Here is a 24,409-nt window from a genome sequence, read left to right as displayed (position 1 = left end):
TCCTTTATAGTACATTACCAGTCTTGTTAATATTCTTAGTGAAATCTATTTTTATGATTATAGTCAATACTATGTGGAACCTATAACCCAGAGTCCACATTGGAGAGGACACTAAGAACAAAGTGGAAAGTACAATGGGGAACTAACAAGTACATAATGGAGAGTTTGTTCCTCTTTTAGAACATTGTTAACATTATTTATATTGTTTAATTAGTATATTTTTCTTTTTCCCTTTTCTTTTATGCTATGGTAAAGATTGCTGGGTTGGATACAATTTTTGACTTTTAGAACACTTTTAAAATAATTGCTTTTTAGGTTCAGAAAACTATTTAAAATAAATGTAACAAAATGGCTGGTAAACAACTAAATATACTTGAGAAATTATTTAAAAAATGAGTTATAGGCCAAATACTATGAACAAAAAAGATTTAGTAAAACTTCATAAATTGGGGTGGCTAGATGGTGCAGTGAATAGAGTACTGGCCCTGGAATCAGGAGGACCAGAGTCCAAATCTGGCCTCAGACACTTAACATTACCTAGTTGTGTGACCTTGGGCAAGTCACTTAACCCCATTGCCTTGCAAAAAACAAAAAACAAACAAAAAAACCTTCATAAATGGGAAGAAGTGGAACAGTAATCTAATTTCATAAAAAATCTGAATAATGAAATATTTTAAAAGAGCTATTTATTTGTACATTCACTTGATGAATTGGTTCAGTATAATAATAAAGTAATTACTACTTCTAAAGCTTGCATTTTGTATATAGTATGTATAAATAATGTATTATTTATCCAATCTATAGAAAGTATAGTTACTTTATTATTATACTGAGCCATTTCATTAAGTGAATCTCTGAAGAAGTGTCTCCCTCATCTCCACTACCAAGCTTCAAAGGAGTTTTGGCCTATAAGATCAGGAACAAATAATTTAGAATATGTATATGTTTAAACTTAAGATATTGTAAAAATTGTATAATAGATATAAAAGTGATATAAGAAGCATTGCTAAAGACAGATGAATTTAATCAGCACCTATTGTTTTCTAAAGTCAACAAGTTTGTCATAGAAACTATGCAATTCCTTTTGTATAACACTTAGGGCTGGTCCAGGTGCAAAAAAGCATTCAAAAAATGTTTTTTTGATGATGATGAAAGACTGAGTGGTACTTAACATTTGTCTCAAATAATAAAATAATTATGCATGCTAACAGGAGCTATTCTGTTAAGTTATAGGTGGAGCTGATCACAAACAGGAAGAAAAGAACATGTTCACTTTTTTATTACTACATCTTTTCTCTTGCTACTAAGTACAATAGTACAGGTGTACACCACATGAGCTCATGAAAATGCATGATTGTGAAGGGTGTGATCCTCTTTCTGTATCCATAGTACATTCACTCTAAGGTTCATTTGGCCATCTGTTTTATATTTAGGTACAGTTCTTTTGGAGACATTAAAATAGTTAAAGAACTATACTTAAGAAATCGAATGTTAAGAAAGACCAGGAGTAAAAATTAAGGTAACAGTGCATGATACATAGCCACCAAAAAAAAAAACCCAACAACTAGGAATTCTTGATATTATAAGTTATAAATTACCATTCACAAATATTTATTCCAAGTAGTTTTTTGTAGACCTAACAACTATTTGTTAGGCTTATTCCTAAGATTTTCTATAATTTTTAAATTAATAAGATAGTAAAATTAGGTAAGTAAAGATTAACTGGGATAACACAGGGAAGGGGGGAGAAATGAGTACAGGGTGAATAGTCAGAGGACTTCTTTTTTTCAGGCTAAGCTTTGCTACTCATAATATTTGTGTGACCTTGGATATATCCACTAAATGATTGGACTAGATGAACTTTAAGGTGTCTTCCAGTTTTAAATATACAATCCTATGGCCTATGAAATAGTTTTGAATCTTAAATTCTAACATTGATCTTTTTAAAGATATAAAAATTCTTCAAAACCAAGTCATGTCTTTGGGTTTAACCAAAGATAACTGACTATTCTTTAATATGATATTCCCTCAAAAAAGAACAAAGAAAAAAACCAAAGTGAATACAGAATATAATAGATGGTCAGAGAGAGCAAGCAAAAACTATATTAATTCCTGGAAAATAGGGTAATGGTTAAAGTAATGTACTTAGTGAAAAAAATCTTTTCATATGGGCCTTCCAAAGACTTGACTTTCAACCCACAATTAATTTATAAATACATCTATACCATCCTTTGAATTACAGAATAACCAAATGATATAGTATGAGCAATAATTTCAAATGTATACTTCTCCATTTAGTGATTTAGTGTAGTCACATAACATTTCAGAACAAATGTAGTCAGACAGAATGAAATCATCATATAATTAAATATTCTCTAGAAAAAAAATAAATGAGAGAATTGTTGGCTAATATTCTTAAAACAGAAAGCAGAGCCTACTAAATCAGTAGCAATACTTTTTTACAACATCTAAAAGGCATGCTTATTGGCATACCTACATTCAAATAGTGACCTAGTCCAGTTTTGTTGAACTTGTGAGGCCCAACAGGATCATGACTCAGAATCTGTGTATAGTCCAGATATTATAAGTGATACATTTTAATGTTAAACTTATATGGAGTTTCTGAATTGACTTGAACTTGAGCCTCCATTTCTAAAAGAAAAATTCACAAAGACCTCTCTCTAAATTACCTCATACAATAGGAAAGGATTAGCTCAATATAGTTTTAAAGAGCTCTAATTTATTGACTACTTTCAATCCCAAAGTTTGGGATTATCTGGTACATTTAAATTTAAATCACTAGAGGAGGTTTTAAGGACTATAGTACCTAGTAGAAAACCAGAGATTTTTCTACATTCCATAGAAAAAGTCTCCCAGATTTAGAAAATCCTTATATTTTAAACTTCATTTTCAAGACCTTTTAAGGTCCTTTGATTAATAATCCATCCACATTAGAGGGAGTAGATATACCTTAGTAAACAACACACAACTCAGGTAGGGTTCACCATTGTTGCACGAGGGCATTCATTAAAAGTTAATTTTATAGCTGATTTATTTATCTATTGATTTATTTATTTCTGATTAAACATGTTCTCATTCTCTCTCTCTCTCTCTCTCTCTCTCTCTCTCTCTCTCTCTCTCTCTCTCTCTCTCTCTCTCTTCTTGCCCCCATGGAGAAATTAAAAGAAAAAGAATGTCCCTGCAACAAATATACAGTCAAAATTTAATAATTTAAAAGGAACCAACCATTATAAAATTTGACATTTAATTCCCCTGTTTAAGAGCAATGATTGTTAAACCAGATGAAAATAAAATACTAATCAATTATGTTTGTCTTTCTCTTTCCAAATTCTCTCTCTCTCTCTCTCTCTCTCTCTCTCTCTCTCTCTCTCTCTCTCACACACACACACACACACACACACACATTATTCATGGAGAGTTATTATGGGAGGAGTATGAGGTACTCTAAGCAAAAAAAAAAGATTATCTTTTGAACACTTAGGGGGAGAGGAAGAAATATACACGCATGAAAACAATCAAAAACTTGTAGAAGTTTATTTCATTCATTTTGAACTATTTTAAAAAATGTAATGTTAATCTGGAAAAGGTGATTCATTAAGTCCAAATATAATAATGCCTTAGAGTGGTACAGTGAAATCTGCAAAACAAGATGAAGCATGGACTGGCTAGGTGGCACAGTAGATAGAGCAGCAGCCCTGGAGTCAGGAGGACTTGAGTTCAAATTCCACCTCACTTAATTACCTAGCTGTGTGATCATGGGCAAGTCAATTTAACCCCATTGCCTTGCAAAAATCAGAAGGAAAAAAAAATGAAGGGTATAGTGGATAGAAACTAGACTTGCATTCATGTAGTTCTGTGTGACCCAGGATAAGTTCCTCTGTAAAATGAGATGGCTGGATTCAGCAGTCACTAGGTCCCTTCAAGTCCTAAATCTATGATTCTAAAATTTTTGTTTACTTAAGTAATAAATGACATATTTTCCCTTTATTTTTCTTGTTTTTTTTCTAACATGGCTAATGTGAAAACATCTTATAGGATTTAACATATATAAATGAATGACATTGCTTGCTTTCTCAATGGGTAAAAGAAGTGCTACAGGATGAAAGAGAAATTTGAAACTCACAATTAAAAAAATAAAACATCTGGCATTTGTCATGTGGACCTTGATTTTGCAAAATCAAACTATGGTTAATGTCATAAGAGCAAAATTGCTAGGGGATACCCAGAAAATATGCACTGAAAATCAGGTTTTGTGTGGATTTTGTGCTTTTGCAGATAGATAGAAATAAATTTTTTTTCTTTATGGGATCTGCATTGTGTTACAATAGAAAGTGTACTAGGTTTGGAATCACTAGATTTGCTACTTCTATGGCCTCAGGCAATTAACATTTCTGAACCTCAATTTTCTCATCTGCAATGTGAGAAGGTTGGAATAGATGAGCTTTCTGGTCAATTCTGGTTCTAAACATATAATCCTATAGCTTTCTTTCACAGCTTTGTTTTGTGACTTGTATAATAAAAAATAACAATAAAGAGCTTCCAATAATTATAGGAAACAATAATTATAAGAGATATCCCCCCCAAAAAAGATCTTATAACAGACTGAATAGGTCCATAAGATTAAGTATAGTGTATAGAAAGTCAGTCTCTGAGCTAGGAGGATCTAAACTCAAGTGCAGCTCTGATACATATTGGCTGCCTGCCTCAGGTAAACAACTCTCCCAAGTTAGGTTTCAGAGACTGTAAACTTGCATTGAGAGAGACAGTTTCCATAGATAGTTTTCTGAACTGGTGAAGTCCAGTCCCTATTCAGTCCATCTATTTAGTCAGTTATAACATCTTTTATTAGAAAATAATTAAGCCAAAATATTTTTTAGTATACTTAACTACAATTCATACTATTCTAATCAAGTGGCCAGTCTTTTATTTCTCTGCCTTGTGGTAGGCTTCATTATATGTTATCTGGGAACGTCAAAGATGTTTTTTTTAATTTTACTTTGTTGTTGTCATTGTGCACTGGTTCCTTGGTTCAAATTTTTTCACTTTTAACATTTCATATATTTTTTCCTTTTTTTCTGAATTCTCCATATTTTAAAATTTTTACTATACGATAATATTCAATTATATTCAGGTGCCAGAGTTTGTGCAGTGACCCTCCAATCAAGGGAGTCCAACTTGTTTCCAGCCACCTCTTCTTTTAAAGGAAATGCTACAGAAACTTAGTTTTTTTCCTTCAATTGCTTTTTAATATTTGTCCAATAGTGGGATTTCTGGGTAAAAGAGTAAGAGCATTTTGCTATTTTTTCCTCACTTGTATATTTTTTTAACTCACATTTCTATTTTTTAAATAGCACCAAATAATTTTTGTGATTACTGCTTTATAAACAATTTGACAGCTGGTAATGCTATGCCCTCTTCATTAATATTGAAATATCAGAATTGTTCTTATTCCAAATGAATTTTATTATTTTAAATTCTACAAAGTAACATCATAGAATTTATCTTTTTAAGTGATCATATTTCCTATTTTATTTTACTTTTTTTTAGGGTTTTTTTTTTTTTTGCAAGGCAAATGGGGTTAAGTGGCTTGCCCAAGACCACATAGCTAGGAATTATTAAGTGTCTGAGGCAGGATTTGAACTCAGGTACTCCTGACTCCAGGGCCAGTGCTCTATCCACTGTGCCACCTAGTCACCCCTATTTTACTTTTTAATAGACTATTTGGAAAGGAATACATTGGAATAAGGAGAAAGCATCACTAAATTTAAGGAGATTTACCATAGATTAAGAAAACAACTTTCTTGGATAGTTTTTATTTCCTTGTTATCTGTGAACACGATAGTTGTATTTAGAAAAATAACATGAAAATGACAGGATTAAATTTAAATGACAGGATTGGGTCTGCAAACATTTGACAATATTTGACAAGTAAAAGAAATGGCAGCCAAAGGAAAGACTGGTTTCAGATATAAAATCATTTGTAACTCTTGAAAAGAAAGATGATGGGAGATTATGAATAGTCATCACCTCATAAAGCAGACAGAAACAGAGAATGTTAAAAACTGTTTAAAAGAAAGCTTGATGAGAGACCCAATAAAATCATCCTAAGAATAAAAGTGAAGGACAAAAGGAAGAAACATAGAAGAGAAAAAAATATTGACAAGGATTTTTATTTAAAAAAATTTTCACAATCAAAAACAACATACCTATTGCATTTGGATGCCTATATCATAGTTTTGGAAAAACATATTGATGGGGAAATTATGATAAAAAGAATATAGATGGAAAAGGCAGACAAATTAGTCCTACTTTATGGAGACATCCAGAGTTGACATAATTGAAAGGGCTTTGAGAGACTGAGCAAACTGAAGGAGGAGAAAATGCTAAAGGTAGAAAAAAAATCTCCCCAAAAGTGTGAAAAAATATCCATAGGGGCTGCTAGGTGGTACAGTGGATACAGCACTGGCCTTGGAGTTGGGAGAACCTGAGTTCAAATCGGACCTCAAATACTTAATAATTACCCTAGCTGTGTGACATTGAGCAAGTCACTTAACTACACTGCCTTGCAAAAACCAAAAAAGAATATTGACCAGTCTGTATTCTTATTTTCACACACAGAGGGAATTTGAGGCATCACCATGACATCCAATTTGAGATGTTCAATAGTTTGGTGATGAAGAAATGAAGCTCAGTGGGGAGAGATCAGGAATAGAGAGAGATATGAAAATCATCTACAGAGAGAAGATAGCTAACCCGTGGAATCAGAGTAATGAGAGAGTGCGTGAAGGGAAAAGAAAAGAGAACCTAGTGTAGAATCTCGAGCAACACCAACAGTTAGGAGGCATGATATGGGTGATGCACTAAAACAGATGAAGGAGCTGTCACCTGGTAAAAAGAGAATGAGAAAAGAGGTCATCAAAATCCAGAAAGAATATAGTATACAGAAAGTGAGGGTGGTCAATAGTCCCAAATACAATACATAGGTCAGAAGGATGAAGACACAACAAAATAGCTGTTGAGTAAACAGTTAAGGAGATCATTAGTGATACTGGAGATTTTTTAAAAATGGACAGGTTATTCGGTGAAGACAAAGTATGATGGGATGACATACTCTACAGGGAGTAGATGCCAGAAGTCAGTGACAGTTTCCAGCAGTTAGGTGAATCCTCTTTCATTAATTTATGAGAGGACATTGGCCATGGATGGGATTGTGATCTGCATCACACTCAGATGAGTAAGGGAGCATTCTTTCTTGTAAATGAATTCACTCCCCAGCACAATGGCCATGCTACTTTTTTGCATCTATGATTCTGCTTGATCTCAACTCCACAGAATAAAATGCTCTGCTGAAGAGAAGCTCATCACTAATAATCTCACTGATGTGCTGCTCACTCCAGCCTTACCTGACCACATCTCCCTCAACCTCTCTCCCCTGACTGGAGAGTGGAGCCCACCTAGATCCACTCTGGGTCCTCCCAAACCCTGACTCCTCTTTTTGTGTTAGTCTCCCTCATTAGACTGTTATTTTCTTGGGGCAAGATTCTGTCTTTCCTTTTCTTATTTGTATCTTCAGGGCAGTTCCTGCCATACAGTAAGTACTTAATAAATGTTTATCGAATTGAAATGAACTGCTTAATCAGAAAAATAAAAGCTTATAAATATATTATTACAATACACTGATACTGAACCCCAGTGAAATTTATAAAAAAATCAAAACAAAATCCCCCAAATGTAGTAAAAACTTCAAATTACTAGAATGGTTGAAAAAAATGGGATAATCTTTAATTACTTTGGTTTGTTTGATAGCTGAGAATAAGATTAAGATTTTTTCTAGGTCTTTACATATATGATTTCATTTGAACATCACAACAAATATGTGAAGAAGTTAAAATGGTTATTAATTCTAGTGTTACAGATAAGGAAATTTAAGCTTAAAAGGTTAAAGTATCTTGCCCAACGGCACATGGTTAAGAAATGGAATCAAATTTGTGTCTTCATAAACCCTAGTCCTTTTTGTCTCTTTTCACCACACTCTTCTTCAATCTTTTTGCTTGAAGATATTGCTAAAATGTGCTAAGACACTGACCTTCCTTAGTAAATACAATATATAAGGTATTTACATAACAATTTAGGATCTTGAAGTGCTAAAGGGTTAGTAGACATTAATGGTAACTATACAGGATTGCAATTGTGCAAATGCTTGGAGACTGGTGATACCACTAAGCTGTATAATGAAGTTTCCCTCCAATTTCCACAAAGAAATTCCTGGCACAGGATCATGAGATCAAAGATTTAGAGGTAGAAGGAACCTTGAATGTCATCTAGTCCCAGGCTCACATTTTTACAGTTGAAGAAATTGAACTCTAAGATGGGGTGGGGTGGGGAAGGTGTGAAATGATTTGTCCAAAGTCACAGGTTAAGTGGCAGAACTGGGATTTGAACCCAGCTACTTTTTCCATTGTACTATTTAAAACTAGAGTAAAACACAAGCAGAGGTAGAACTCCTATGCCTACTTCTCAGCTATGGAGGACACTAGTCCAAGAAAGAAAAAAAATCTTATTCTTCCATTCCTGTGAAAACCTGTAATAGATTTTTTTCCAAAAAAAAAGCATTATGAAAACATGGGTTGATGTTACAGATAGCAATCAGTCAATTAATTAGGGTAATCAATCAATATATACAAGGTAGCTTCTTCAGAAATGTGGAGGGTTTTGGAAGTTTCTTTCTGTTCTCTACTATATAAACAAATAAAGCCAACACCATATAAAGGTTTGAATATATTGTTGTAAGACATTTTATGAAAAAAATTAGATTAAAATAAAATAAGCTTTATTAATCTCTTAAGATGATTACTATTTATTTAAATCACTTTACAACATTGGAGAACCGAAACAAGGGTAAACAGGACCTTAGAGGTACTAGCTCTTTCATATTAAAGATGAAAAAATGGAGGTCTAGAGAAATAAGATGACTTGCTAAATAAAGGTTCACAGTGTTAGTGAATAGCTGAACTAGCAATCTATCTCCTCATATTTAAATGTTCTGAGGGCAAAGATTGCTTCGTTTTTGTCTCCATTTCTTCACAAATGTTCACAAAGAAGTCAATTAATAAATGTATAGTGCATTTGAATTGCTAAATTGAACCCAGGGCTTCTGGGTCAAAATTCCATATCCTTCTTCTTCTAGTTCCCTGCTGGTTAACAATAGAAAACTATACTTTCAAAAACTCAAATGAGGGAGTACTTAAGAATTACATTTTTGATAGTATCTGCATTAAAACATTAATTACAACTTCTGTTCCCCAAACAATTTTTGTTTTTTTTATTATATTCTCATTGCTTGTCACAGTATCTGACATACATGAGGCGACTTAATAAGTGCTTGCTGAACTGAGTATTCCATACACATTTAGTTAAGTATCTTCTATAAACAAAGAAGAAAGTTCTGAAAAAAACAACTAAGTGGGAGAGAGTTAGAAACATATGAAAGTACACTGTACTAAAAACATAGCACATTATTATAAAAATATGTGGCAAAACCTTTCAAATTATATGTGTGCAGCTTAAAAATAAGAAAACAGCATTAATGCTAAATGAAAGACAAAGACTTAGCTACACTAAAGAAATCACAAGACAGCCTTCCCTAAAATACTCTAAGAACCATGTAAAACACCAGTGACAGATGATGCATGGGAGATACTAGTAAGCTACATATGGCTGACATAGGTAGAAATTCCTCCAGTTCTAGGTCTATTACTTCCACAGATGATAAAAATAAACTCAGATGCAGCAAAAAATAGTTGCTAAGTCAAAGAGGAAAAAAAATATGAATGGTCAAAAAAATTAACTTTAGCATTATTTATGTATATGTGAATATGTGTACATAAAAACATATGCACATGTAAAAGTGTGTATATTCATATAAACATATGTGAATGTACATATGGACATATACCTACATACAAGGGGGAAGGACAGGAGGCAGGTAAAGGCAAAGCAGTGTTGTGGGGAAAGCACTAGACTGGGAAATTGAAAAGTCTGAGTTCTAATCCTACTTTTGCTATTAAAGAACACTAAATTTCTTAGCTTTCCTAGATCTTTTTTTTTTACCTTTTTTTTAGGTTAATTTAGGTGACCATTCTCAAAGGGCTCCTTCATCTCTCTTCCTCATCTTATATCTCTCAGATGCTCCACTCTTTTGCTTGCACCCCTCTTACAAGAAAGGGGGAGTTCTTCTATATATTTAATCATTTCACCCCCCCCTCCCTTTCCTCATAATTTGATAAATTGCAGTGACTCTATATCACATCCAGGATCAAATATAAAATCCTCTGATTCTGAAAGCCCTGACCCCTCCTTTCTATATAGCTATCTAGTCTTCTCCCACCCCTACTCTCCAACCCATTGACACTGGCTGGACTCCTCCCTCTTCCTTGTACATTGTTCTCTCTTGTCCCTGCTGGCCAAGGAGAATTGTCTCCTTTATTTCTATCTACTGTTTTCTTTAACTTCCTTCAAGTCTCACTGTGCACCTCACATACTGAAGATGTCTTTCCCTTTCTTCCTTTATCTTAATATCTTCCCTCTAAGATTATAGTGAAGTTACTTTGCTTCTTTCCTGCTTGTGCATGATTGCTTACATCTAGATTCCCTCAATAGATTATGCCCTCCTTGAGAGTAGGGGCTGTTTTGGATCTTTTTTTGAATCACCAGCACTTAGCACAGTGCCTAAGTGCACAGTAGGTACATGCCAAATGTCTGTTGATAAACTGAAAACATTTTTCATCCTAAAATTTGATTATTCCTTTTATATAAAAAGGTATGTATATATTAATGTGTTGTGGTGGCTTAGAGCAGAGGTGTTAAATTTCTCAAAACAGAACAACATGCAAGTGAGAAATTTGTAACAAAGTAAAAAAAAAAACCAGTGCAAAACACAAAATGTTTCTAGGTCTAAATGTTGCTATCGGGGACCTCATGCCATTGGTCTAGAAGGCTAAAATCTTATTAGTCTGAGTGTCAGGAATTCCTGGCTCTGATAAGTAATCACCTCTCTGAGCCTCAGGCAATTTCTCAGAATTCATCTACCAATGCATACAATCTGAATTCTTTTTCCTACATAGGCTGAAAAGGGATACAGATAGTCATAAATATACAAGTTATAGAGTATAATAAGATGTCATATAATGTCAACAGAAAAGCAGAGTAAGCCACATCATTATAGTTCTCATCAACTCTTTATCTGTTTCTTGGGACTACATTTTCCAATTTTTATATTTGATATGTTAGGGAATCCGTAAAGTTTACATTTTAGCACCAAAGAAAACAAATTGTTCAATAACCACATAATTTTAATCAATACAAAGGATCTCATAAAAATTAACACAAGATCAGAGCTGGAGGGGATGCCAGGTCCTCTAATTTAATCCCCTCATTTTAATAATGAGGAAATTGAGCCCCAGGGAGTTGAAGTGATTTGCCCAAGATCATATGGATAGAACTAGCAAAGCTAGGATTTGAACTGAAGTATTATGGTACCAAGTCCAGTATACTGCTACCTACTATGCCATCTTAGCACAAAAGAAGCATGTCATGAAGTCACCTTAATTTTTATGAATATTAGTTTCTATTCTTTAGCTGTGATGCATATTAAATAATTGACAAAAATTATTATTAAATACATTTGTGGTTAAGGGGAAGACCAGATCAGTGATTTTCTTTTTATGGGGAGTTCCAGGTTAAGGAGTACCTCTAAAAAATGCAGATGAGCCCCTGGTGAGTATTTTATAGTTTGGGATAGTTGCTTGGGGACTCTGAAGGGCTACCAAAACTTCCCTAGGGTTTTACAGTTAATAATGTCAGAGGTAGTACTTGAACCCAGGACCCAGGTCTTCCTGACTCCTAGGTTATTCTTTCTTTCTTTCTTTCTTTCTTTCTATCTATCTATCTATCTATCTATCTATCTATCTATCTATCTATCTATCTATCTATCTGACTATATTGGCATTTATATGAGTTTAAAAAACAAAGCACCTCTTTGCTAAGACTGAATAGAATACAAAGTTAAAGGTATAGACTTCCCATAAATCCTATAAAGAGGATTTAAAGTTAGCTCAATACAATAATGATCACAATTAGAGTATCATAAATAAAGTAAGAGGATATTTATTTCTCTAGCTACACAAATATACTACCAATATATTTAGCATACACTACCAGAAAGCATCACCCAATTAGGCATTTTATGTCTTACAAATATCTCCAAAGTGTGTGTGTGTGTGTGTGTATGTATGTATATATGAGTGCATGTGTTGTGTGTGTGTGTGAGAGACAGACAGAGGCAGACAGAAAAAGATAGAGACAGAGAAGAAAGAGAGAATGAATAGCATTAAGAAACCAGTAAGTCCAAATGTACTTGTATAACTTTTTCCAAGGGGAGGAGGGAAGGAAGAAAAGCAGAAAAATGTGTAACTTTTAAATTTGTAAATGGATGAATGTTGAAAACCTACCACAGCATGTAATTGGAAAAACAAAATAATGTATGAATTAAGAATCTAAAAAAAAAAAAACAACTAAAGTAAACATTATAGATAAAAGCTGAATTTAATATAAAGACTTTGAAATCAAGAATTCTTTTCTTCAATTATTTCTTGTTAACATAACCAATACACATGTTATTGAATCTTATTGATCTGTTTTTGTAGTTTAGCTATTTTTTTTAAAAAGACTTCTGTAAGTTTTTTTTAAATTTTTTTTAAGGTTTTGGTTTTTTTTTTGCAAGGCAAATGGGGTTAAGTGGCTTGCCCAAGGCCACACTGCTAGGTAACTATTAAGTGTCTGAGACTGGATTTGAACCCAGGTACTCCCTGACTCTAAGGCCGGTGCTTTGTCCACTACGCCACCTAGCTGCCCGACTTCTATAAGTTTTAAGGCAGGCTTGTAAAAAAAAAAATAATACCAAAAATCTCAAAAGAACTCATATTAAATTCAATGATCAACCTTGATTCTAGAAAAGTGAAAATTAAACATACTTCTGTGCTTTCAAATAAGAAGTAGAGAACAGGTGCAGACGGCTGTATATACTGTCAGATATGGTCACTAGGCAGGTTTGGTTGTTTTTTAAAATTATTGCTTTTTGTTACAAGGGAAGGTTCTACATGGAGTGGTTATTGGGAAGTAAACATGGCATAAAAAACAAAAAACATATAAAACAAAAAGGAAAAGTTTGAGGTGATAAGGTATAATCTGTACAGTCAGTTCATTTTGTTCAAAACATTTTATAAGCATCCCCCACCCAGTGAGGTTATCAGAACACGACTCAGACAAAGGGAATATGGTTACAGAATAGTACACTGCTACTTCATAACAGTATAGTATGGTAAGGCTATTATTAATTAGTGATATTACTTCAAAATGCCATTGGTAGGGAAAATTTTATAAAGATGGACAAGATGAAGAGCTAGGGACTTGACTTGTGATTCCACTGTCACTCTTAATATGCAGTAAGAGACTTTTGTACAGTAACACAATCAATCAAATGTCACCTAACATAGGACAGGGTAGGAAAGGAACTAGACTCATAGATTAAATAATCTATAGAATAGCTAGGTAAAGAAACTTCCTCTACCAATGAAAGTCAGAACCTTCTCTGTGGGTTATAATCTTAGAGAGTTACCTGCAGCAGTTGTGACAAACTTAAGTATTTTTGGGGGGAGGCACCAAGGATCCCTGAAGGCTACAGGAGTAGAGCAGCTCTATATACTATTAATTAATCATATCTATATCTATATATATATATACACATATATATATGTAGTCCCATTAGTTACCTCTGTTGCTGTACAAAAATCTCAATGTATATTATTTATCTCTTTCTATCAAACAATACTACATCTCAAGTGGAAGTAGCTTTCTGTGCATCTAATAGTACCAATTTAATCAATTAGAAAAATATACTCTGAGAATATAGCTGCTTTCATTTAGGGATAAGCCAAAAAAAAAGTGCCCAGGGCCAGAAATCTTTATTTTTTTTTCCTCCTTTAGATTAAGAATAACTTCACATAAAATTTGTTACTAGTCTTTTTTCCCCCTATTTTAGGTAGAGATGAGAGATTAAAACAACATAAAACAAAAGAACATTCTATAGTTGAATTCTATGTGCTCAATTAAAAATGCAAATATTTAATATAGCCTGCACTGGATACCTATTAGAAAATACTATGCTGATCAAAAGGAAGCTATTAAGGAAATGTTGACCCAACTTTAAATTTGTGAGGATTTTTGTGTAACACTGATAGAAATAGCAGATCTCTGAGCAATATTCCTTATTGCTTGCTGGTTGACTGAGGATGGATGGGGTGGGGAATAAAGTAGAACATTTCTCAATCATCTCCTACCTGCTAGCCATATTCCACTCAAGTGCTGGATTTTGAGAATTTCTTTCATTCTCGGTCAGCACTCCTCCTTTGCTACTTTCCTTCTCTGGTTTTAGCTGATCCCACTGAGCAGTACCAATATTGATTGACTGTAAATCTATTTGGTATTGTCTGTCTTCAACTTCTGATCCAGGGTCTCGAAGAATTCCCAAATTCAATGCTCTCCTGTAAAGCAAGGGGAGAACACATGTGAACTAAAATCAACATGCCATCATTCCATATATGCTTTTGTATACTAATATACTAATATTATACTAATATCACTACACTATTACTTTCTTTGTGTATTGGTACTCAAGCTGAATGAATCACATATATGACTTTAGTGTCAAGTCAGAGTTTTATGACTTCAGTATACCTGAAAGTTTTGTTTAACTTAAAAGTAGTAAATAATGCCTTTCACATATAAAACTAATACTGCTTTTCTACTGTCATTCACACTTTGGATATTTTTTTCCTAGTATGGTTAGTGAGGGATTTTTTTTGCAGATTCATCCACATCTTTGAAGAAGAAGACTCAACTTTGATAAGGCAGTTAAAATACTCTGCAAATTTTAAAGCACTATAAAATGTCATTTTCACTATTAATTATAATTATTACTACTACTACTAATATGACTAAAGGAAATCTACAAAGCAAGTTATTTTAGAACCAAAGCAAGATAAGGATGGAAAAACTGGAGATGTCTTAAGAAATCTTTGATCTTCAATCAGATTTAGTTTAGCAATATTGAGAATAAGGAGAGAATAAAGAACAACCATGATTTGTGTCTAGAGGTATGTTTCCTTAAAATCTTGTTTCCTTTTTGGTATTTTCAACAAAAGACTATATTTCCAACATTATTGATGACTTAGTGAAGCTAAAATTACATATCCCAATTCCATAGCAAGAGAATACTATGAAGTGGTTTCAGGTGATTGAAATAAAATTTTAGACCTATTAGACCTCATAGATTTGGAGTCTCAAATAGAAACTAAGTGGCTTCTAATAAATATGACAAGTAAATCTGATTCTATTATCAATAATCTGAAAAAAGATGTCTGTGCCATCAACTTTTAAAGTGATCCACAGTAACTATAAATATTCTAGATATATCTATATATCTATATCTATATCCTATATGTATCTAGAATATAAAATGTAGCAAATTTTTGTATTAAAAAAACCATAGGCATATTAGTTTTAAACCAAATCATCTCATTAACAAAAAGTTTTTAAAAGTTGGTAATTTTTCCTCCTATGAAGAACTTGTGCTTTCTAAGCTCAAAGATCCACAACTGCAAAGAAATTGTGGTGAATTTTATACACTGAGCTAAGGATAATTTTTTGGTTTAGCAGGAAAAAAATGAAAAAGACACTTTAAAAAGACGTGAGCTGGAGTACTTTTCATATTTTAAGATAAGAATGGGAAATACAACAATTGATCTGAAATCACAAATACAATAGCATGGAAATCCATCTAAACTAAGGCTCTTCTTTTACAGAGTAGAAACTTAGGCCCAGGAAGATTAAGTAACATGGGTCTATTCAGTTCTTTCAATATCAACTACTGTTGGATAGGTATGTCAACTCACAGTTTTGGGGAATCATAACCTATAAGCCAGCAGGTCTGGGACAATAATCTCAAAATAATTGGGGCTGCTTTTCAGTGAAAGGCCATTTAGATATGAGTGAATGTCCTTCCTGTTAGACATAATGAAATTCAGGTTCTTCTCTATGACAGATTTACAAATTAAATACATCTTTCTGAATATGAACTAATAAATCAATTTACTTTAGCACAGAAACTCACCAGAACCATGATACTAGAACAAAATCCATGTATTTCCCTAAAAATAACTGAATGTATTATGTTTTAGGTATATTTAGAGTAACTTGACAAATAGAGGTCTTCTCTTTATCACTAAACCTTGAAGATCAAGAGTCTTTTATATATCAGTTTTTGACTTTGTGTGCTTAGATAAATGCTGACAAGCAGTCAGAATTCCAGCACACGATAGACTATCTTATTCCTCCAGGACATTAGTCACCCTATAAAAGTCACATTTATTTATTTTAAACTAATATTCTCTACATTTTAATTAGATTCTATAAATATATATTTGTAAGGTGAACTAAAACATTTAGGACATCCATCTGAAAGAGGAAAAAGTGTGTTTGGAAATAAAATTAGAGTTATATTAAAAGACAAACAAACCAACCTAGCCCAGCATTAACAGCAGACTTTATATTTCCCTTGGCATATAGAGGGGATACATAATCACAAAATTACAACCACAAAAGCTCTGAGTTTCCTCAGAGTTCTTCATTTGGGGTTGAAGTTTCCCATGTTTTGTCTTAGCTTGAAATTGAGCCATAATCTTTGCATCATTTGAGTATGGAAAACATAATTTCCCACATTCTTCCTTTTTTTTTTAAATGAAGACCAAAGTTTATTACCTTCAATTTTTGAAGGCTGCCTTATGTATAAAGACATTTTTTCTCTTTAATTTTTTTTTTTTTTTGCAAGGCAAACGGGGTTAAGTGGCTTGCTCAAAGCCACACAGCTAGGTAATTATTAAGTGTCTGAGACCAGATTTGAACCCAGGTACTCCTGACTCCAGGGCCAGTGCTTTATCCACTGTGCCACCCAGCCATCCCTCTAATGTCTTTTCTTCCATTTGAATCTGATTCTTCTCTCACAGAATGATCAATATAAATCTGTTTAACATGGTTATAAATGTAGAGCCTACACCAGATTACCTTCTGTCATGGGAATGGAGGAGGGCTGGAAAGGAGGGAGAAAAATGCAAAGCTCTGAACCTTGGAAAAAAAAAAAGGAGATTGGTAAAAACTACCATTGCATGTAGTTGGAAAAATAAAATATTTTTAAAAAAGAAAAGGAATGCACTGAACAGAATTGAAGTCATTTGGCAATTTTGTTTGTTTTCAGTCTAATCCTGTTCTGATGTACAGTAAGAAGGTTCCTACAAATAAAAGCCTTTCCACACTGATTATATTCATAAGGTTTCTCCCTAGTGTGGATTCTCTGATGTTCAGTAAGATGGGGCCTCTGAACAAAAGCCATTCCACATTCATGTCATTCATAAAGTTTCTTCCCCAGTGTGGATTCTCTAATATGCAGTAAGGTTGCCTTTCCACAGTGTTGGTTTCTCTCTGATTTGGATTCTCTCATGTGTAGCATAGAATTCTATCCAGGTAGTCACAGGGACTGCCATTCATGACTCTTTCCTTATGAGTTTCTTCCACATAGAAAGACAGTTTTCCAGTAGTCTCCTTCATATCAAGTCTGATCTCTTCCTCTGGACAGCAAATCTCAGGTCTTCTTGCTTCAATATCTAGGGAGCTTTTTGTTCGAAATAAGAGATCACATCTTGGTTGGTAACTGGAAGTCCCATGGAGAGCAGGTTCTGGGCATTCTCTACCATGACATCATTGTACAGCTGCTTCTGATGAGGATCCAAGAGGCTCCATTCCTCCGGGGTGAATGTCACCAACTCCTGGGACATGCAAACACAGAACAGGCTTCCAGGATACAGAGAGGTCTCAGCACCAAAGAAAGAAAAATCTGAGCTCCAGGGAAAGCAGAAGTCCAGATTCTTCATTCTTATCCAAAAAAGAACTATATTTCAAGCAATGGTCATATAATTTTAACATATTAATTTCCAAATTTCAAACTTTCTGAGGGTTGAATTTGGCACTTATCTTTCTAGTGTATTCATTTTTTAAATTAAATTATGTGTTACATGAAAGGCAGATTGATTAAGGGGTTAGAAAGTTGTTCTTAAACCTAGGGAAATCTGAGTTCAAGTCTTACTTTTGATATACAATGGTTGTATGACCCTGGGGAAGTCGATATTTTGTCCTTCATTCTTGAAGAAGATCATGCCATCAGGGAGGCAATGACATGACAAGCATGGGAACTGGTTTTGAGTGAGAGAGGTATGCTAAGAAGTGGCCATCAACTAAGAAGTGACCATTCATCACTTTCTCCTTCAGAGCCATCAGGGTCCAGTGGCCAGCTGGAAATGGCCCTGGATTCAAGGCGATCAGGATTAAGTGACTTGCCCTATGTCACACAACTAATAAGTGGCAAGTGTTTGAGGCTGGATTTGAACTCCCATCCTCCTGACTTCAAGGTCAGTGCTTTGTTTACTGCGCCATCTAACTGCCCATGCCTCCCCACCCCAACCCTGGGGAAATTACTAAACTAGCCAATACTCTAAGACTGTAAATTGCAAAGAAGGAACCTGTCTGGTAGAAAGAATTGACTTATTCAGAAATTCCCTATAAAATAAATCACATTTCATTTCTGTGCCTAGACATTGCAACTTAATTTTAAAAATGTATACATTACATGTGATATACATATTAAAATAATTCAAACAATATTTTAAATATATTAGTGGGAAATAAGGTAGAATACAGGATGGATATAAACTTTAGGCATTGCCCTTTCCATTTAGAGCATAACGTTGAAGAAATCAGAAACTCTTTGAAACAATCCAACATTCAAAGACTTTAAAGAAGGAGGCCATATATAATGCAAGGAGGTTCATTAAAAAATAGAAAACCCTATTAGAATATAATGAGGAATGGTTAGCCAGATCAGATGGAAGCTCTCTAAGTACCATGGAATTCATTATTTTTCTGGGCAGTCTATTTTAATTTTAGAACATAATCACTTTCGACCTTGTATTCCTGGACTTAGCATATTGCAAGGCATATGGTAGGCACTTATTCCTCATAGCTTAAAAATCACATTTAGATGCAATGAGGAACTGTGTATAGACACCAAGCCATGGAGTTAGGAAAAGCTGAGTTTAAGCCCTGTGTCTCTGACACATACTATATATTCCTAGACAATTCACTCAGTCTTGCCTTAGGCATCTCTTTAAGCCTATAAATTCTGAAGTACATTCTAATCTACACAGGTAATGGGATTTACTCATTAGGAGTTATTTACACCAAGGATATCACAGATCTTGTCCCCTCAAATTTTTCCTTTTGTTTGCCATACTGAATTATTGGTGTATTAAAAGTCTCTAGTTTTTTAGTCAGATGAACTATTTTGCAGACATGTTAACTTCCCTCCTGTCCTATATTTATGCATTTGATTGATTTTTTAAATCTTATTTAACATTTTGTTTTTCCCAATTACATGTAAAAAACAACTTCACACATTTTTTCTAAATTTTGAGTTCCAAATTCTCTCCCTCCCTGTCACCCCATTCCCCTGCATTGAGAAGGCAAGCATTTGACAAAGGTTATACATCTGTAGTCAGGCAAAACATAACTCATTCTGTGAAAGAAAACACAAGACAAAAAATTACTAAGAAAAATAAAAAGAAATTCTGATCCACATTCAGCATCTACCAGTTCTTTCTCCGGAGATGAAAAATACCTTACATCCTAAGTCTTATAGAATTATCTTGGATCACTGTATTGCTGAGAATAAATTACTCATAGTAGATCATCATACAATATTGTGTACAATGTTCTCATGGTTCTGCTCGTTTTAACTCTGCATCAGTTTACGTAAGTCTTTCCATGCTTTTTTTCTGAGAGCATCCTGCTCATTTTTTAAAGCACAATAATATTTCTTTGTAATCAATTACTTTACCACCACTAAAAGAGCTGCTATAAATATAATTTTGTCCTTTTATTTTCAACTTCTCTGGGATATATAGACCTAGTAGTGGTATTGCTTGGTCAAAGGATATGGATGCTTTTATAGTTCTTTGAGCATAGTTCCAAATTGTTCTCCAGAATGGTAGAATTGGTATTCAATTTCACAAATAGTTTTGTGAGTGATTTAATTTTCCCACATCCCCTCTAACACTTGTCATTTTCCTTTTCTGTCATATTAGCCAATCTGACAAGTCTGTGAAGTAGTAGCTCGGAGTTGTTTTAATTTACATTTCTCTCATCAAAAGTTATTTAAAGCATTTTTATATTATTATAATAGATGACTTTGATTACCTTGTCTGAAAAACTGTCTGTTCATATCCTTTGACTAAGAAGGCTCAATATTTCTATCAACTAGGAAGGCTCATATTTCTACCAATTTGACTCAGTTTTCTGTTTGAGAAATGAAGAAATGAGAAACTCACTAATTTTTTTCATAGTAATGATTATCAACTGTGTATTTCCCTCCATCTTATTTTCCTTATCTCCCTCCTTTTAGCCTATCCCATTCTCAAAAGTGTTTTGCTTCTGACATCTACCTCCCCAAACTGCTTTCCCGTCTAACAGCTTCCCATCCTCATTTTTATCCCCTTCTCTTCCTACTTTCCTGTATGTTTAGATTTCCATATTAAAAACTGAGTGTGTATATTATTCCCTCTCTGATGAACCAATTCTAATTGGAGTATGGTTCATGTGTGTTTTCTCCCTGCTTCCCTCATTTCCCCCTTTACTGTAAAATTTGTTTCAAGCCTCTTTTGTGTCAGATTATCTATCCCATTGTACCTCTTCCTTTCACCTTCTCATAGACAGTCTTCTTTCTCATGGCTTAATTTTATATGTACAGAAAAGCATACCATCACATTCAACTCATTTCTGCTTTCTGTTTATGTATACTCCTCCCAACTGCTCTAATAATGAGAAAGGTTTAAGAAGTTACAAAATTAACATTTTCCCATGTAGGAATATGAATAGTTCAACCTTACTGAATACCTTGTGATTTCTCTTTCCTTTTATGTTTCTTTTGCATCTTCTATTTGAAAGTCAAATTTCCTATTCAGCACTAGTCTTTTCAATTAGGAAAGTTCTAAAGTCCTCTATTTCTTTAAATATCCATTTTTTTCCCCTGTAGAATTGTATCGTTTTGTTGGATAGGTGATTCTTGGTTCTATTCCTAGCTCTCTTGCCCTCTGGAATATCATATTTCAAGTGCTCCTGTCCTTTTAAGTAGAAGCTGCTAAATCTTGTATTATCCTGAACTGTCTCTCCACAGCATCTGAATTATTTCTTTTTGGGCAGTGTAAATTATTTTCTCCTTGATCTGGGCGATCTGGATTTAACTATAATATAAATGGGAGCTTTCATTTTGGGATCCCTTTCAGAAAGTGATTAGTGGATTTCCTCATTTTTAATTTTATCCTCTGGTTCTATAATATCAAGACAATTTTCCTTTACAATTTTTTGAAATTCTAAGCTCTTTTTAATGACTTTTTCTAAAACTAGTCTAGTAATTCTTAAATTATCTCTCTTGGATCTATAGTACAGGTCAGTTGTTTCTAAAGACATATTTCACATTATCTTCTATTTTTTTCATTATTTTGATTTTGTATGTTTCTTAACATCTCATCAAGTCATTAACTTTTACTAGCCTAGCCCAAATTCTAACTTCTAAAGAATTGTTTTCTTCAGTGGGTTTTTGTATCACTTTTCCATTTAGTCAATTCTACTTTCTAATGAATTCTTCTCAGTGAATTTTCATATATCCTTTTTTCCATTTGCACAATTCTGCTTTTCAAGGCACTTTTTGCTTTGTTGGATTTTTGTGCCTCTTTTGCCATTTGGTGTATTCTGTTTTTAAAGGTATTTTCTTCAGTATACTGTTCCTGGTTTCTGGGGCCAGATCTGTGCTGCTGGCAGCCTGAACTGGTTTGTACTCTTCTCCCACCCTGGTGCAATAGACTTTTCCTGCCAACCTTCTAATTTGTCTTGGACTTAAAATTCTTTCACTTGATCTTCTGAGTTCTGTTGCTCAAGAATTTGTTTAGAGTCATTATTTTAGGGTATTTGAAATGGTTTGGGGAAGAGCTTCAGGCATATATGCATCTTTCTTTTCTCCATCTTGCCTCTACTTCCTCTTGACTGATTGTTTAACCCACAAAGCAAATCTTATCAAATTTAATCCTATTAATATCAAAATCTTTTTTTGGATTCCAATTTTATCATTAAATGTATTGACATTCAGGGGCAGCTAGGTGGCACAGTGAATAGAGCACCAGCCTTGGAGTCAGGAGTACCTGGGTTCAAATTTGACCTCAGACACTTAATAATTACCTAGCCATGTGGCCTTGGGCAAGCCACTTAACCCCATTGCCTTGAAAAAAAATCTAAAACAAAATGTATTGACATTCTTTCTCCCAGACTCATATCATGGCAGCTATGTTTTCATTCAAATCATTTTTAATTCTAAATTTCAAACAGAATCCAATTAATAATAGAAAATATAATATTTTTACCAAAGAAATTATTTCAAATTGACATGAATCTTTTCTTTTTTTAAAATTTTACTTAAGGCAATGAGGTTAAGTGACTTGCCCAAGGTCATACAGCTAGGTATGTCTGAGTCTGAGGCCAGATTTGAACTCAGGTCCTTCTGACTCCAGGGTCAATGCTCTATCCACCAGACCACCTAGCTGCCCCCATTCCTTTCCCTTTTTGTGTGAAGCATGGGAACTGTTGATTAGCTAGGTGATTACCTAAAACTGTGGGTAGACTATAAAAAAAGAAAAAAAAATTGGCTCGTGGCTTATTGCCCAAAAGTAAGAGGAAGTTTGTAGAGAAGCAGAATGATAAATATCCAGGGTACTCAAATAGACAAATCTAGGTGGAATGATCTTTCATGACAAAAAGAAATCATATGTTGTAGGATGATATTCCAAGGCTTAAGAAATAAAATCAAGAGATTCAACTGGCACTCATGAACTTTGTGCAAACATTAGCATAGCTATGTAGTTTTCTCATTCCTTTTAAGTTTAAACCTGTTTATATACTGGTATTGGGAACCTCTAGAACCTCAAGATCTGCAACTTTTCTGTAATGTATAATTCTAGAGAGCTGTCTACAAACATTGAGAAATTAAGTGACTGATCCAATGGCTATATAAACAGTGTGTTTCAGAGGTGAGGTCCAACCCAGTTTCCTGTCTCTGAGGCCAATTTCCAATCCTCTCTAATTATCTTACCTTATTATTTTTTAGTTTGTAAATATTAATTTTCTTTTTCCCACTCCTTATGAACAAATTCTACAATATTCAGTCATTGCAGAAAGGAATTTCAGCATTCTTGAACTGAATTTTAAAAGTATAAAAAACAATCTTATCTGCCCCCTTTGTTCACCTAATCAGGATCAGAGTTTACCTTCATTATTGTAGCAACCAAACCACACAAAAATTCAATTAACTGTTAAGCACCTCTAAGTACCTGATAGAAATAACAGGTACTGTCAAATACCAATGTGGTCTAGTCCCTGCCTTCAACAAGCTTACCTTCTGGAGTTTAGTGGGATGTAGCAGCTTCTATGTTTATACACTGTTGTATGTCTACCTTTCAGAAATCAAACTCATAAAATCTACTAAAAATATAAGGCTTTTGGGGGGGGGGGCCTGTGGGGAAGAGAAGACAACAACTGGAGGGTATCAAGAAAAATCCACCAAAGGAGGTGACACTTAAAACTTAGTCTTAAAGGGAGCCAGTGGTGAGAAGGGAAAGCATTCCAGTGCCTGATGGGATGGGATGGCATGCATAAGAAATCACAAAGGTTGTCATATATAAATAGCATAGAGTGAATGCTAGGGAATAATGTGTAATCAAACTGGAAAGTTAAAGAGACTGTGAAAGATTTTACTCACTTAACCTTTTTTGCCCTTCTGTTTCTTCATTTGCAAAATGATAATAATATTAAGACCTACTTCAAACACTTCATGTGAAGGCCAAATAACATCATACATATAAAGCATTTTTCAAACCCTAAAAAAACTATGTAAAGATCATTGTAATTATTATTGATTTTCTTAAAATTTATAATTAGATCACAAAATTCCTTCTTTCTCCCAATGAAAATCTCAAACACTAATTTTCAAATTTTTTTGGTAAGACATTTTTCAGAAAAGAACATTATAAAATTTAATATTAATCAGTGTAACTTAAGTATAAGCTAACATACATATATGTTTATATTGTGTGCATCATATAGAATATTTTATTAAATTTTA

At 33.8% G+C, this 24,409-nt stretch overlaps 1 protein-coding gene across 10 annotated transcripts in view; it reads right to left on the bottom strand.

Annotated features, from left to right (window-relative positions):
* The window catches only part of VPS13B (vacuolar protein sorting 13 homolog B), a 1,326,809-nt gene that overhangs the window by 355,525 nt on the left and 946,875 nt on the right, over positions 1–24,409 (bottom strand). For all 10 annotated transcript variants that reach the window (XM_074200569.1, XM_074200570.1, XM_074200573.1 and 7 more), the window contains one exon: positions 14,418–14,621. In XM_074200569.1, the coding sequence (XP_074056670.1) occupies positions 14,418–14,621 (204 nt within the window). The remainder of the gene's footprint in view (positions 1–14,417; positions 14,622–24,409) is intronic.

Source organism: Macrotis lagotis, chromosome X (assembly GCF_037893015.1).
Source record: "Macrotis lagotis isolate mMagLag1 chromosome X, bilby.v1.9.chrom.fasta, whole genome shotgun sequence".
Classification (NCBI taxonomy): domain Eukaryota; kingdom Metazoa; phylum Chordata; class Mammalia; order Peramelemorphia; family Peramelidae; genus Macrotis; species Macrotis lagotis.
The sequence above is the reverse complement of the archived record's forward strand: the minus strand, read 5'-3'. Positions and strand labels throughout refer to the sequence as shown.